This window comes from Xyrauchen texanus, chromosome 50 (assembly GCF_025860055.1).
Source record: "Xyrauchen texanus isolate HMW12.3.18 chromosome 50, RBS_HiC_50CHRs, whole genome shotgun sequence".
In the NCBI taxonomy this organism is placed as follows: Eukaryota; Metazoa; Chordata; class Actinopteri; order Cypriniformes; family Catostomidae; genus Xyrauchen; species Xyrauchen texanus.
The window spans coordinates 11,480,395-11,496,305 of NC_068325.1; the positions used below are offsets into that span (position 1 = coordinate 11,480,395).

Below are 15,911 nucleotides of genomic sequence, written 5' to 3' on the forward strand. Positions count from 1 at the left end.
TATATATATATATATACAATTCCATGATTATTAATGTATTTTTTAATTGTATAAATATTGTAAGTGTTGTTTAATTCGCAGGATTTGTGGCATAATGAAGACCTCATATCGAGTGTCTAGAATGAATATAGAAACCATTTTCAAAATTGTCATTTTATTATCAGGTCAATGCAAATGTAGTTATAATACTATTAGTCTTATAGAAGTCTTTAGCAGCGTACACACTGTACATTTCTATTGGTAGACAGATAGAGTGACAGTCCATTCCTCCAATCATTGACCTCAAGGAGGAGGGACTTCCGCTGTCAGAAATGGAATCGGCGGAAACTGCTTCAGAAACCAACTGCCTTTCCTCGCGCACTGTATCCGAAGCGGGTCTCACGTTCGGCCTGAAAAACGGACCGCGAACGGACACAAACTATCCAAACGAGGAAGCGGTGCATAGAGGGACGACAAGATGCCGCACAACTTCCGGCCCGGCGATCTTGTTTTTGCTAAAATGAAGGGATATCCCCACTGGCCGGCCCGGGTGAGCGCTGCAACGGGGGAGCTCACGCATCCAGCACACACCCCCCCTTCCCCCTCCCCTTCCCATCAGCCCCAATGACCAGCTTTACTTTTGTGTTTTTCCGTTTGCATTTTAAATTCTGCAGACAAACACGTATTATCTGTGCCTTTATTTTCCAAACCACTTAGTTCATGTATTACATATGTAATACATATTATAGAATGTATGAGACTTCTCTATAGGCGCAGCTAAAATCGCTTGATCGTAGTCAATGTTTATTTTGTAAAGCATGCATTTGGAATCGTTTTGAGATTTATTTTGGGACAGTAGAAATATTTACTTCACTTTGGGCTTGGACGTTTATAGTGTTTTGGTTCAGGCTCAAATAAAGTGCATGTTTTCCAATGCAAAGAACAACTTGTATGCAAAGGAATCTATTTGTGTTTATATTATATCTAAATACATTTTTACAGACACAGTAACTGTTATAGGAAATTCTATAAAGCTCCTTCTTTCTATATAGATCTTTTGAGGGGGTCATTTAAAAAAAAAAAAAAATCAAATCTGTATTTCTGTCTCTCCAGATTGAAGATGTAGCAGAGGGGGCTGTGAAACCACCACCTAATAAAATTCCTATTTTCTTCTTTGGGACTCATGAAACGTAGGTATCCTTGAACTTTAATGAGCACCTGGTCATTATTGATGATAAATGTATAGTTACTTTTTGTCTTATTTCATGTCTAGAGACCAAAAAAAAAAACAACTTCTGCCATTAATGAGGTTCAGTGCTGCCTGTAATAGAACTTTTTGCATGCAGCATCTTGCAGTTATTACATGTACAGTTGAAGTCAGAAGTTCACCTTAACCAAAGTCATTTAAACAAATGCTTTCACATTTACTTGAAAGCAAAACTTTCCCTGTCTTAGGTTAGTTAGGGTCACTATTTTAAGAATGTGAAATGTCAGAATAATAGCTGAGAGAATTATTTATTTCAGCTTTTATTTCTTTCATCACATTCCCAGTGGCCCAGAAGTTTACATACACTTTGGTAGCATTGCCTTTAAATTGTTTAACTTGGGTCAAACATTTTGGGTAACCTTCCACAAGCTTTTCACAGTTAGTTGCTGGAATTTTGGCCCATTACTCCTGACAGAACTGGTGTAACGGAGTCAGAAATGATCTATTGGATTGAGGTCAGGACTTTGTGATGGCCACTCCAATGCCTTGACTTTGTTGTCCTTAAGCCATTTTGCTTTGGAGGTATGCTTGGGGACATTGTCTATTTGGGAGACCCATTTGCGACCCGAGGTTAACTTCCTGGCTTATGTCTGAGATGTTGCTTCAATATATCCACATCATTTTCCTTCCTCATGATGCTATCTATTTTGTGAAGTGCACCAGTCCCTCCTGCAGCAAAGTACCCCCACAACATGATGCTGCCACCCACATGCTTCACAGTTGGGATGGTGATCTTCGGCTTGCAAACCTCACCCTTTTCCTCCAAACATAACGATGGTAATTATGGCCAAATAGTTACATTTTTGTTTCATTAGACCAGAGGACATTTCTCCAAAAGTAAGATCTTTGTCCCCATGAGCACTTGCAAACTGTAGTCTGGCTTTTTTATGGCAGTTTTGGTGCAGTGGCTTCTTCCTTGCTGAGCAGCCTTTCAGGTTATGCTGATATTGGAATCGTTTGACTGTGGATATAGATACTTGTCTACCTGTTTCCTCCAACATCTTCACAAGGTCCTTTGCTGTTGTTCTGGGATTGATTTGCACTGTTCGCACCAAACTACTTTCATCTCTAGGAGACAGAATGCATCTCCTTCCTTGAGTGGTTTGATGGCTGCGTTGTCCCATGGTGTTTATACTTCCGTACTATTGTTTGCACAGATGAACGTGGTACCTTCAGGCATTTAGAAATTGCTCCCAAGGATGAAACTTGTGGAAATCTTAAATTTCTTTTGATTTTCCCATGATGTCAAGCAAAGAGGAACTGAGTTTGAATGTAGGCCTTAAAATACTTCCTCAGGTACACGTCCAATCAGAAGCTAATTGGCTAATTGTCTAAAGCCTTGATATAATTTTCTGGAAATTTCCAAGCTGCTTAAAAGGGACAGTTAACTTCTGACCCACTGGAATTGTGATATAGTCAATTAAAAGTGAAACAATCTGTCTGTAAACAGTTGTTGGAAAAATTACTTATGTCATGCTCAAAGTAGATGTCCTAAACGACTTGCCAAAACTATAGTTTGCTAATATTAAATCTGTGGAGTGGTTAAAAAAATTTGTTTTAATGACTTCAACCTAAGTGTATGTAAACTTCTGACTTCAACTGTAAGCCTTTGAATTCCATGTTAAAAGTATGTCGAATCGATGCCCTGCTTGATCAACTGTCACAGGTTAACAAACTGAAATTGACATGACCTCAAGTATCAACAGGTGGCACTAGAATTGCCTTTTTTAGACATCACACCAATTATCATTTCATGTTTGGTTTTCATGATTAATTGTCAAACATTTTGTCATATTTCTTAAGGTTTTTTATATTTATCTTCAAATATATAAATCAAATTATAAAATGGGGATATATGATTCACCTTTAAGGCTTTAAAACATGAAAAAAATAAAAATAAATATGTCTCTTTTTTTGTCAACTTTATTCTCGGTCCATTTTACATTTACACTGTTGTTTTTGGAGCCTAGCCAACCTAAATTCTATTGTATTCAATAGTAAAATACTACTGTTCTAAATTATTTATTTCTGTGGAGATTATATAATTAAAGTAAGAGTAAGCGGACTCTGTGTCGCTGCATGTCATTAACACAGAATATGAATGAACAGTCCTGCACTGACCAGGATTCAGGAACATTTGCCAATATATGATTGTTAAATTAATGTGGAACCAGAGCACTTTACGTTCACTGTCAAAGTTTAAGATAAGTTTATACCTTGTTTATTTTTATGCGGGAGTTTGGTGCGTGCCTCTTTAGATGGCGTGTGCATCAGAGCACTTGAGAAGTAATTAAAGTTCACATGCAATTCATGAGATGCTCGGGGTGATGTCTGCAGTGCGGGTCAGTGAGAGTCTCAGAGTTCAACAATGATATGCACAAGCGTGCCTTAAACCGCCCTTATTTGGGCATTAAAATGTGATTGGAATTTGATGTGCGCAATATTTTAGTGTTATGATAGTTTCCTTGTGATTTTGTATCAGTATTTGCACGCCAAATATTGATATCATAAACTTACGTTTTCCACATTAATTTTATGGTGATGGGGGGGTTTCTTTGCCAAATCGATCTAGGAATTCAACAACAGTCCCTTAGAAGGTGCGGTTATCATGCTTTACAATTCACCTTCCCTTACTAAAATGTATTAAGATTTTACAGTAGTAACATTAACTGAGGTATTTTGACAAAAATGTTAGTATCATATCAAATAGGCTAGCCTTTTAAGTCAAATCAATTATACTGTTTTGTAATAAATTATGTTTTTAAAGTGTTTAGGCTAGTGTTTAGTATTCATAAATACTATAATTAATTTTTTATAAAGACTAACTTCATTGTCTAACCACAGAATTAAGGAGTCATTATGGTCTTATATGCTTATGAATTTGCATTTGCATTGTACATAGATATTAGGAAATAAACTGGCCTTGTTTTGTAAACTACTTAATGCATTTATTGATTTGGAAACAGTTCTCTTAAGTTCGATGAAGACGTATGAGAAACATTGAGTGAAATATTGCAATATATCGCAATACACCAAAAATAAATAATCACAATAATATTGTATCATGACCTAAATATCGCTATTATATTGTATCGCCAGTTACCTTGTGATTTCCACCCCTAGTGCACCATAATCGCAGTTATCTCAAACAACTGCGATCAGATGATTATTTCATAATCGCGACAGGCCTAATGGCGCTACTGTGCTAACACGCTAGTACGAACCACCGAAACGAAATGCAAAAACACCTTTGTTTTGGGCAGATTTTGTTTGAAATGATGTCACACCCAATCGTCCTTCAATTTTGTATGAAGATTGCCGGGGCCTTAAGGGTTGGGCAATAGGTTCTCATTTTCGCCAAGGCGAGGGGAGATCACCCTTGGTCGTTTCACTGTCCAACTAGGAGGGGGCACAAGTAAAATCTAGGGGAGCAATGCCCCTCTTAGACCAGGCCATGATGAATGCCTTCGACACATTTATTCATCAAATATACTTCTGATTCTAACTTTATTTTGTCCATTTAGAGCATTCCTTGCACCCAAAGACCTTTTTGAGTATGAAAAGTACCAAGACCGGTACGGGAAGCCCAACAAAAGGAAAGGGTTCAACGAAGGCTTGTGGGAAATCCAAAACAATCCTCATGCCTCTTACAGTGCACCTGCGGTACATTTAACTTGATTTTGTCTCAGATATAATCTGTAATTGACACATTGTTTCACGACAGTAAACACTGATTCACTACATTTTACCTCTCGCTTGCATATGTTTAGCCTGCATCATCGTCTGACAGCGAGGACAATGAACCTGCTGCAGCAAGTGATGCAGAAGATGATGAAGAAGCAGTGGTGCCTAGCAAAGCTGAAACAGCAAGTGATGATTCCGACTCTGGGAGTGAAGATCAAAGAAAAGCAGCCGTGAAGCGGAAAGCTCCTGCTGCAAAGGTTTCCAAACCCCAAAAAAACTTACTTAAAAGGCTAACATGATCACCATTAGTATGCACTCTAACAATGTTCAGTTGTCAGATGAGTAGATCTGAATTGTTGCATTACTATATTGTCAACAGCATATCCTCATTGTCATCTCTTTTCTGGCATACTGAAGCATTATGCATTTGACCACTTTCAGTTGCTGTAAATTTGTCCTTTCAAAGCTCTTAATGCAATATTTTAGTTTTAGTTCGAGGACAAAACATTACATTAAAGGAATATTCCAGGTTTAAAACATGTTGAGCTCAGTCGACAGGATTAGTGGCATTATGTTGATGACCACAAAAATAATTTAGACTCTAAATCCTCCTTTTCTTTAAAAACAGCTAAAAACTCTTGGTTCCAGTTTTTTTCTTCCAACAGTTTCATAAGTCTTTTTACAGCTAAACTTTTTATTAAAGCATCGACTGAATCTGCTGAATGTGTTCAGACAAATACTCTCCATAGCACCTCACATATAAACATCTGGATTAGGCATAATAACAGCAACATTGATCACAGCAGAAGATTTTGACGTCCGACAGTGAACAAGCGGCGCTTTGATGGCCGTAGCAGCATTAAAGGACTAAATGTAAAGAAATAGAGACAAAACTTCTCAGAGAAAACCTGTTCATGTGGAACTACACAAACATCCCATCCTACATTTATCTATCAGTTATTGTATTAACATTCATATAAACATGTATTTTTTTTTATTGTATAAAAAAAAAAGTATTTTTCATTTGGATGATGTTTTAAAAAAGTGTTTGTCAGGATTCACGGTATGTTACAGAATAAAAAATGTTTTCCCCCCATTACAATAATCAACATTAAGACACATGCTGTCAATTGAGCTTAACTTGTATTAAACCTGGAACATTTCTTTAACATAAGGATAACAAACTTAGTGATTGTAGCATAATCAGTGTGCAGTGTTTAGCATAAGTGTGTAGAACATTACCTTGCACATTGGTATGAATATTTTTAATTGAAATAAAGGAATATTGACAGTCTTTAAATTTACAGAGGCCGCCGGTGAAGAGAACACGAGCATCGCCCAGCAATCAAGATGGAGAGGACAGTGGATCTCCATCAGAACCAGAACCATCTCCAAGTTCTGACTCAGATTCTGGCAAAAACAGTGACCAGGTATTCTGCTGTATTCTTCCTTCTTTCTTGACAATGCACAAACACTGGCTTAATTATATTAATTGGGGGTTCTTTACTTTGGGGGTTCAATTTAAATGTCTTTGTGCTATTGATCTCCAAAAATGGTGTCTGGGTAGATTTTTGTAATAATGTTATTAATGTAGTATTAAGCTACTAATGTATTCTCCAGGATTTCACACCACAGAAAGAGGCAGGCAGTCGAGGCGGCAAGAAGCCAGCTGGCAGAGGTAGAGGGAAGGTGAGAAGAGATCTATCGATGCACATCTTTGAGGTTCACAATTTATTACAATGTACTTCTGGTAATGTATTGTTTTTGTGCCATTTAAGAAGGCATCATCTGGCTCTGATTCAGATTCGGCCTCCCAGTCTGATCAGAAGGCCGCCGCGAGTGGCTCAGAAGATGAGAAGCCACGACCGGCCGTTTCTGGATCTGAATCGCAGTCTGGATCCAAATCTGACTCTGATTCAGAACCTCCTCCCCCTCGCAGAAAAGGACCGCAAGGGCGCAAGAAAGGTCAGAATGTGCGCTTTACAACTTGAACCCAGCATGCTCCTAACATATTATTAGTTTTAATGGATGAGTAATTGCATTGAAGAGCATCACAATGAGTTGAAACCTCACCCGAGGTGTGCTCAGATATCAGGAAACCTAGACAAGTACATTAGAATGCTAAAGGACACTCTTCTTTTTGTGTCAATTTACAAGCTGAGAAACCTCCACCAAAGCCACGAGCAAGGAAAGCCAAAACAGCTCCTCAGAGAGCGCCTTCTACATCTTCAGATAGCGATAGGTGAGTGTGGTTTTTCTTTTCTTTGTCTTTTTTTTCCTTGATTGCAGAACTTGAACACCAATCTGGACAACATAAGACATTTTAAATTTTTGGCCTGTACCCCCCTGGACCTTGGAAAAACCAACCATTTCTATGGCATTGGCACAACTAAAAAAGGCGGAAACTCTCCCCAATGGGTTTCAACAGGAATTCTTGGTACTGAAATGTAGTCTCCCACTCCATAGCACAGTATTCACGGATGCATCCAAAACAGATAACAGTGTGTCAGCAGCAGTAGTGATTGGAGACCAACAATACGGCATACGTGTTCCAGACCAGAGCTCTATCTTCACAGCTGAGGCCCGAGCGCTGCTACTGGCATTGGAAAACATTGAGCAGGGCCGAGGACAAAACCTTTTAATTGCTACAGACTCAAAATCCTGCCTTCATGCACTTGAATGCATGGAGAATGATCACCCCATTATCATAAACATCTTGACTACAATACATCAATTACAGAAGATGGGCTTCAACATTATCCTCTGTTGGATGCCGGGACATACTGGTCTGGCTGGAAATGAAAAAGCAGATACAGCTGCAAAAGGGGCATTAAACTTGGAGATCTTAGAATGTCTGATACCACCCTCGGACCTCAGGCCATTAATAAACTTGTATATCACCAATAAGTGTCAATCAGAATGGAATGAGTGCAACAGCAATAAATTATTCGAAATAAATCCCAGGATCAAAAGAAATTACAACTCAAAATTTTTAATCTAGGCATGACCAAGTAGTGTTTACCAGATGCTGATTGGGCCATTCAAGACTAACCCATGCGTTTTTACTGACTGGTGAAGATCCTCCCATATGTATATCTTGGCAAAACCCTATGACCATCAAGCACATTCTACTGAATTGTAAAACCTTTAGAACTATCAGACAACGTTTTTATACAGAGACTTGTTTAATAGATATTTTTTAAAAGTACCATCTGAACAGATTTTACAGTTTTTATCTTGTATAAACTTAAAGTGTCTTATCTAATATTGGAAATGTGTTGTGACGAACACTTGTTTGCCATGTGAATAGCCTAGTTGCTGACATGGCGTTAAAACTAAATAAATAAATTTTCCTTCATTGCAAGAACATCCATTGGAAGTATTTTTTGAATTGATGAAGACCACATAGGGGACTGTTTGTGTTTGTCTTTTTTATTTACAGTGACAGCGAGACAGACCGTGTCAGCGATTGGAAGAAGAAAGATGAAGAGCGACAGAGGGAACTTGAGGAGAAAAGGAAGAAGGAGGAAGCTGAGGAGCTCCGCCGGCTCCGGGAGCGAGAGAAAGAAGAGGAGGAGAAAAGAAAGAAGGAAAAGGAGACCAAAGTCAGGAAAGACAGCAGTAGTAGCAGCAGTAGCAGCAGCTCGGATGAAGATGTGGAAGATCATCCTCTTAAAAAATCCAAGAAACCGCCACCTCCCCCCATCCCTGCACCGTCAGACTCTGATTCACCACCACCTTCTGAGGTTAGCCATCATAATTCCCTTAACCATTTATACAATACTGCAAAAGCAAAACGCATTAACTACACATTTTGTCAAAATTGAGTAATAACCAAAATTGAGCATGTTGCTTTTTACTCTTTAGATGAAAAAATCTTCCAAGCGTCAAGACAGCCAGAAAGGGCGACAAAAGAAAGGGAAGGAGGTGAAAGAGAAAAAGGAGAGGCAGATAAAAGAAAAGAAGCCACAGAGATCAGAGGAGAAGCACAAAGCGAGGTGACAACATCTGGACATTTACTGTTTGATGTGCCAAGACTAGATTTCTCCAGTCTAATGGACTTTTCATTCTTTATCTAAAGGCCTAAGCCTGAGAAGCCAAAAAGGAGATCGGTGCGTCCACCTGAGAAGAAAGTCGAGAAGAAAAAAGGTCTAAATCCCATAAAACATTCTTATGCCGTAGTCATTTGTCATTTTCAGTAATTTTTTAAAAATGTAATTCAAACAGGCTTTAAACTGTGGATTCTCTTGCTCTATTTAAATTCAGAACCCTCTCCTGAAGAGAAACTACAGAAGCTCCACACAGACATCAAGTTTGCACTGAAGGTTGACAACCCAGTAAGTACTGACAACCCTACTGCCCATGTTTCAGTATTTTTGATTAAACCATTTGCATTCCATAAACTACCGAAAAAGTCTATCTTGCAAATTTAGCTATGGTGCTTTTAAAAGGGGATGAATTTATAAATGCTACTTCACAGAGAGGGTTTTTGCATCTTAATAGTCTAAAGGCTGTATTCCATCTCATGTTGTGCAGTTAAGCGCTCCATCCTTTCAAAAGTATTCTATTTTGACCACAGGCTGCACTTTGACTGCTTTGTGCTACTCTTTAGGACAGTCAACTCCAGGCGCACATGCAGATGATGCACACAGACGTGAGCTGTCTTGCATGTCTAATTGATACAGATGGGCATTGGTACAGATTTCCTGAATTGATTCTGTTCCAATTCACAAGCTTTCGATTCGAAGTCATAGGGGTGTAATTCAGTTGTAATGTCCATTTTGCTTTCATATATTATACATGTATAATGTGGATCTTCTAACTAGGTACATTTATGAAAATATTTATTTTACCATTTATATTTTATTTGTTTTTCTTCATTTTGGTCACATTTAAAAGTCCATGTATTCCATCAACAAATATTATATTATAATGCATATATTATATTTTTTTACATGATAATTTATACTATTTACAAGTATTTACATTGATTTGTAGAATACATATTAATGGAGTGGTGGTGGTGTAGTGGGCTAAAGTACTAAACTGGTAATCAGAAGGTTGCTGGTTCGATCCCCACAGCCACCACCAATGTGTCCTTGAGCAAGACAATTAACTCCAGGTTGCTCCGGGGGGATTGTCCCTGTAATAAATGCACTGTAAGTCGCTTTGGATAAAAGCATCTGCCAAATGCATAAATGTAAATGTAATGGCAGAGGACTCGAATGGCTTCTTTACCTAATTCGTGATTAGATCAAAGAATGAGCCTGATGGTTCCATTGCAAGGAGGCACTAAGTTGCTCTCCAGATCATTCACATTCTCTGTTTCTTATTGGTGGAATGTCGGGTAGGGGCCCGATCTGTTGAGACCTTCTCAGCATTCAAAAAGACACATTTCTTCTATGAGCATTTAAGCAGTCAATAAACATAAGGCACTTCTGTTCTATATTTATTAATAAAATAAAAAATTATATACACCCACTGAGCACTTTATTAGGAACACTATGGTCCTAATAAAGTCCCCCTTGTAGACTTCTGCTGTTGTAGCCCATCCGCCTCAAGGTTTGACATGTGCATTCTGATATGCTATTCTGCTCATTACAAATGTACAGAGAAGCTACTCTACTTTGTCAGCTCCAACCATTCTGGCCATTCTCCATTGAACTCTCTCATCAACAAGGCTTTTCCATCCACAGAACTGCCGCTCACTGGATGTTTTTTTGTTTTGGCACAATTCGGAGTAAATCCTAGACACTTTTTGTGCATGAAACTCCCAGGCGATCAACAGTTACAGAAATACTCAAACCAGCCCATCTGGCACCAACAATCATGCCATGGTCCAAATCACTGAGATGACATTTTTTCCCCATTCTGATGATTGATGTGAACATTAACTGAAGCTCCTGACCCGTATCTGGATGATTTTATGCATTGCACTGCTGCCATACGACCGGCTGATTAGATAATCCCATGAATAAGTAGGTGTACAGGTGTTCTTAATAAAGTGCTCAGTGAGTGTGTATGGATGTGTGTGTGTGTATATATATATATATATATTCTGTGTCTTTCTTCTGCTCTAACTTCTGTACTACTCCAGTAGTGTGATACTAAGGATATTATTAGCTTACCATATGTTCCTAATTGTGTCCCAAGTGATTTTGGATACAAGTGCCTGCTAAATGACTAAATGTAAGTTATTAGAAACGAAATATTTTTAATTTGGGTTTGTTCTGAGCATTTTTACTCTCTGTGGGCTTCTCTACAAATGGTAACCATGTGAACGTGGACAATAAAATCGTATTCGGGTGTCGGGAAGTGGTGTCATTCTCAAACTACACTGAAACAATTTTTGGTTTCATGAAAAATTAATCACAACAAAATAATAACTGGTTACTAGCACACAAACTGGGAAAATTTGAAGGGATTTTGTTCCTGTTATCTATTTCATACTGCAATAAAATTAGTTTGTTTTCGGGTTTTGTTCTTTGAACCTTTTCTAATTCCTGGATGTTTTTCAACAACAGATTCTAATGACTTCTAAATGGAAAAATGCTGTTCTGTTTATGGCAAATGCGTTATTGCTTCCTTGAGTGTCAATCCCCTAGTGTCATTTTTTTTTTCTTCTTCCCTTCAGGATATTGAGAAGTGTCTTCAGGCCTTGGAGGAGCTCGGCTCTGTACAAGTGACCTCTCACATCTTACAGAAAAATGTTGATGTTATTGCCACACTCAAAAAGGTAATCTCAAATTAACCTTAAAGCCACACTTAAGTGTCTTACGTTTTGTCTTTATGTATTGTATAAAAGTAAATATTTTTGTCTTTTTCAGAATTTAATTTTGAATGTATAAAATTTATCATATACATTAACAAATGCAGTGTCCTGACGGTGTTTTGTCTTATAGATTCGCCGGTACAAGGCAAGCAGTGCAGTTATGGAAAAGGCCTCTCATGTCTACAACAAGTTGAAACTCCAGTTTGTTGGCAAGACCGAGTCCAGTAAACCAAAACCAGATGAAAAAAACCAAGAATGCATTGCAAAAGACACAGAAAACACAGGTGAAATACGCTTAACAGTTTTACAAACTATCTGTTTTACATTAGTTCAAGTAATTATTATTATTATTTTTAAATGTGTTTAATGCCAGGATAATTTACCTTCATTTTGAGTGACCTTTCATTGTATCTTCCCTCCAGCAGACTCCAAACCGGTGAACGGGGAGTCGGAGAATGAGATAAAAGACGTTTCTGATTCTGAAAGTAATTCAAAACCCACAGACCAAGAGAAACAGGATGAGAACAAATCCCCAAACACCATCAGGTGAAGATTGTCTAGAGATTGCCTTTTATTTTCTTTGAACATTTTATTTATTTATTTATTTATTTATTTGTTATGTTAGGACATGTTTCCAACATCTTTGGCTAAATTTGTATTTGCCGTTTTCTGCTAATGTGAAAGGGTGAAGCATATCTCCATTGCCAGATTCATGTGCAACTCACTTATAGTTCTCCCAAAGAATTTTTGGATGTAAGAAATAAACAGATCATCTTAGATGTCCATAGAAAACAGTTTATAGACATGTGCACCAGACACCGATCAGACACATTTCATGGACATATATATGGATGATAAGTGCAGACAATAAATAGGATAACTGACAGATATTGAACCAATAAACAGAGAAGCCCATGCTTTGATGGTTGTAGGGGAGATGCTATAAAGGGGATACATTTAGAGGCGCATCTTGTCAGACTTTTAGGAGCTTTTCTGATGGAGTGCATTCTTGCAAAAGAAATGTTGGACACAGCATAACGAATATAAGAAAAATAAACTTGACACTGCATCTAAAAAAAACGTGGTGCTCCTGCGCATAATGCTGGAAAAAAATTGCAGAACGTAGTGCAATGGTCAAAAATGTCGATTTATGTTCAACAAATAAAAGGGTCCATTCACGCCAAATGTAAAATGTTATATGCCGCTCAACGGATGGAAGAAATACCAACTTGACACGCTGTCTATAACTGCAAGACTTTGCGCAGCAGTCAAAGACATCTGTCTAGCACATATTTATGCTGGTTTTTTTAACAAATAAATAGAGACCCATGGATTAAGCGTAACAGATCCAACCGATTGTTTTCAAACGAATATTAAAAACTCGACACTGCGTCCAAAACAAAACATGGCGCTCCTGCACGAGATCGTGAAAAAACAATCAACTGCGAACGTGGCGCAATGGGCAAAGATGTCCGTCTGCCATGTATTATGCTGTTTTTCAACATATAAAAAGGGATGTTCACACCAAACGCGTTCCTGCAGAAAAAAGTTAGATGCAACGCAATTTATAGAATAGATCGCAGCTTGACACAGTGTCTAAATAACATGGTGCTAGACGCTGAAAAAATAACCCAGACAAAATGTGCCGCAAGTCAAAGACATCCGTCTAGCGCATATATATATATATATATACGCTGTTTTTCAACAAATAAACAGAGACTCGTGGATTATGCGTAAAAGGTCAGACAGTAATTGTCTTCAAATTAATTGTAGAAAACATAATTTTTTTTTTACAAAACTGTGCTTTGATGGTTGTATGGTTTGATGATGCTTTAAAGGGGAAGAATTTAGAGATGCAACCTCTCAGACAGTTAGAGGCATTCTTGCACAAATTTTTTTTTAGATGCAGCTAGCGAATATAACAACTTGAAACTGTGTGGAAAAAATGAAAAAACAATTGACTGGGACGTGGTGCAATGGTCAAAGATGTCCGTCTGGTGCATATTTATGCTGTTTTTCAACAAATAATAGGGGATGTTCTGACGTTCTTGCGCAAAACAAAAGAACAACTGAAGTACTATTTACAGCATACTAAGATTTGGGATGCACTAATTGTAATTTGACATACAGTATAATATGAATGAAATGCAAATTGGGATTCATGTTGGATTTGTATGTATTTGTGTTTCAGGCCTAATCCAGATAGCCCAGCAGAGCAGCAATCACTCAATGACTCTACAGATCCCGATCCAACGGCAGAGACAGAAGCAGTAAAAGATGACAGCAAAGAACAGGAAGACCAGATGTCTGATGAGAGCTGAATGGAGAACTGCTGATAGTGATACATGGATTTTGGACTGCATCCCTCTTTTAAACTTACAAACACACTCTGGCTTCCTTCATTCATTTGTGTTACGTTTTGTCTGCCGATTTTTGTGAGCTACATGAGTTTTCGTGTTGTACATAAAATTTGATATGAACATTGTTAGCACTTTTGAATCAAAGACGTCATGAGGCAGATGAGCCTTAATAGAATGTTTGATGTGGAAATGATTCCGCACTAACCACATTAGTTCAACCGAGGGAGAAACTTTTATTTTTAGAGCCGCACAGACATGTAGGGGAAAACATTGAAGCCCAAATGTATTTCAAGACTTGTGCTTGTACTGTGTAGCTGACTTTTATGAGTGAAACTTTTTTTTTTTTTATGAAAATGTAAAATGTAAAAAAGAAATCTGCTTTTGCATTGATCAAGAACACCCACTATAAATTAAGCCATTCAGCAAGAGATCGTGAAATGTTATCATCATTAAGCCTCTGTCTGGTATGGATTTGAATAACTTTTGTCTATGGACTTTCACTAAATCCTGTAGACGTTCTGTTGGTTGTCTGTTAACAATTTGCATCTGCATATTGATTAGGGAAAAAAACCTAAATGGGTTCACCTAAAAATGCTATTATTTTCTTGTATGTCGTAAAACATGCTTATCATGCATATTATAAACATGTTTCTAGTGCTATGTAACGTAGTCCAAGCTTTTTTTTAAGTATCCTTGAAGGATGAATAAAAATCTGCATGATGGCCACAATTTTGAATATGTTTCTAAACAAGGGCCACATGGAGCGCACCCCTGGATATATTTGGAATAAAATACTAATGTTCTGCCTGGTGCATACTACAGTATATACGTATGGTACATCCATGATAGTAGTATGCCATTTCAAAGATACTTATGTTTCTGAAATCACTCCTGAAAATGTGTGAGGTTGAATAACAACAGTATTAAAAATGTAATTATGTCATCAGCTACAATTTTTCATACAGGAAGACTGATGGGTGTCATTAACTAATGTAATATTTTTGTACAAAAGTAGTGCAGCATGTTCTATTTTAATGTCTTGTAATCAGATTAAAGTTTCTGACTTTAAAGGAATATTCTGGGTTCAATACAAGTTAAACTCAATCGATAGCATTTGTGACGCATTATTGATTACCACAAAAATGTATTTAGACTCGTTCCTCCTTTAAACAAAATAAACAAAAATCGAGGTTACAGTGAGGTTACAGGTTACAACTGGTCCCATTGACTTCCACTGTAAGTGCCACACTGTAACCTTGATTTTTTTGCTATTTTTAAAGAAATGGAGGGGCAAGTCCAAGTTCATTTTTGTGATTCAAATCAGTATCATGCCACAAATGCTGTCGATATTGAACACAGAATATTCCTTGATAAACGTTGAGCGAAAAACGCTTTTTTTCTTTTAAAAAAGTTTTAGAAAGTAACTTAAAAGTAACTAGTAATGGGATTACTTTTAGATGAAGCAATTGGTAATCTGATTACAATTGAGAGAAATAATTTGTAGGGAAATAACTTTTTTTGAGTATCTTACCCTGTACATGAAGAAAGATGCCGTAAGCGTAAAAAATATTTTTGGTAAATTATATAATTTTTTATGAAATTGTATGCAGAAAATGTTCACTGAAAGATATCACTGAAATAAGTGTCCTGAGATATCTCACTGGTCTCTGTGACAGCTCTAGACTTTATAAACAGCAAACAAAAATGTGTCAATGGGCCGACTTTGACGCTTCTGCATGTTCTCATAGTGTTGTAGTTGAAACGGATCATTGAGGCTTAATGCCATATTCAGATTCACAATAATTATCAGTTGAGGGTGGTATTTTGGTATTTGGTTGTGGGCAGGCAT

The 15,911-nt window shown here is 37.5% G+C and overlaps 1 protein-coding gene across 3 annotated transcripts; it reads left to right on the forward strand.

Moving 5' to 3' along the window:
* Positions 1-360: 360 nt before the first annotated feature.
* On the forward strand, positions 361-14,986 carry hdgfl2 (HDGF like 2). 3 transcript variants are annotated; one of them, XM_052124049.1, is made up of 16 exons: positions 361-529; positions 1,093-1,169; positions 4,771-4,909; positions 5,017-5,187; positions 6,238-6,360; positions 6,551-6,619; positions 6,712-6,895; positions 7,088-7,172; positions 8,373-8,676; positions 8,798-8,928; positions 9,012-9,079; positions 9,197-9,267; positions 11,565-11,666; positions 11,833-11,986; positions 12,125-12,248; positions 13,894-14,986. In XM_052124049.1, exons 1-16 carry the CDS (start codon positions 458-460, stop codon positions 14,021-14,023), a joined length of 2,004 nt encoding a protein of 667 aa, XP_051980009.1. In that variant the 5' UTR covers positions 361-457; the 3' UTR covers positions 14,024-14,986. The 3 variants fall into 3 exon arrangements, with proteins under 3 accessions (XP_051980009.1, XP_051980007.1, XP_051980008.1); XM_052124047.1 differs by having other exon boundaries at positions 6,709-6,895; positions 13,894-14,984; XM_052124048.1 differs by having other exon boundaries at positions 6,709-6,895; positions 12,128-12,248; positions 13,894-14,982.
* Positions 14,987-15,911: the final 925 nt, after the last annotated feature.

Excerpts from the sequence above, each read along its gene's own strand:
- hdgfl2 (XM_052124047.1), top strand. The coding sequence starts at position 458 with ATGCCGCACAACTTCCGGCCCGGCGATCTTGTTTTTGCTAAAATGAAG. Across the intron at positions 6,620-6,708 it reads CTGGCAGAGGTAGAGGGAAG|AAGGCATCATCTGGCTCTGA; the intron begins GTGAGAAGAGAT and ends GTGCCATTTAAG. Across the intron at positions 12,249-13,893 it reads AAATCCCCAAACACCATCAG|GCCTAATCCAGATAGCCCAG; the intron begins GTGAAGATTGTC and ends TTTGTGTTTCAG.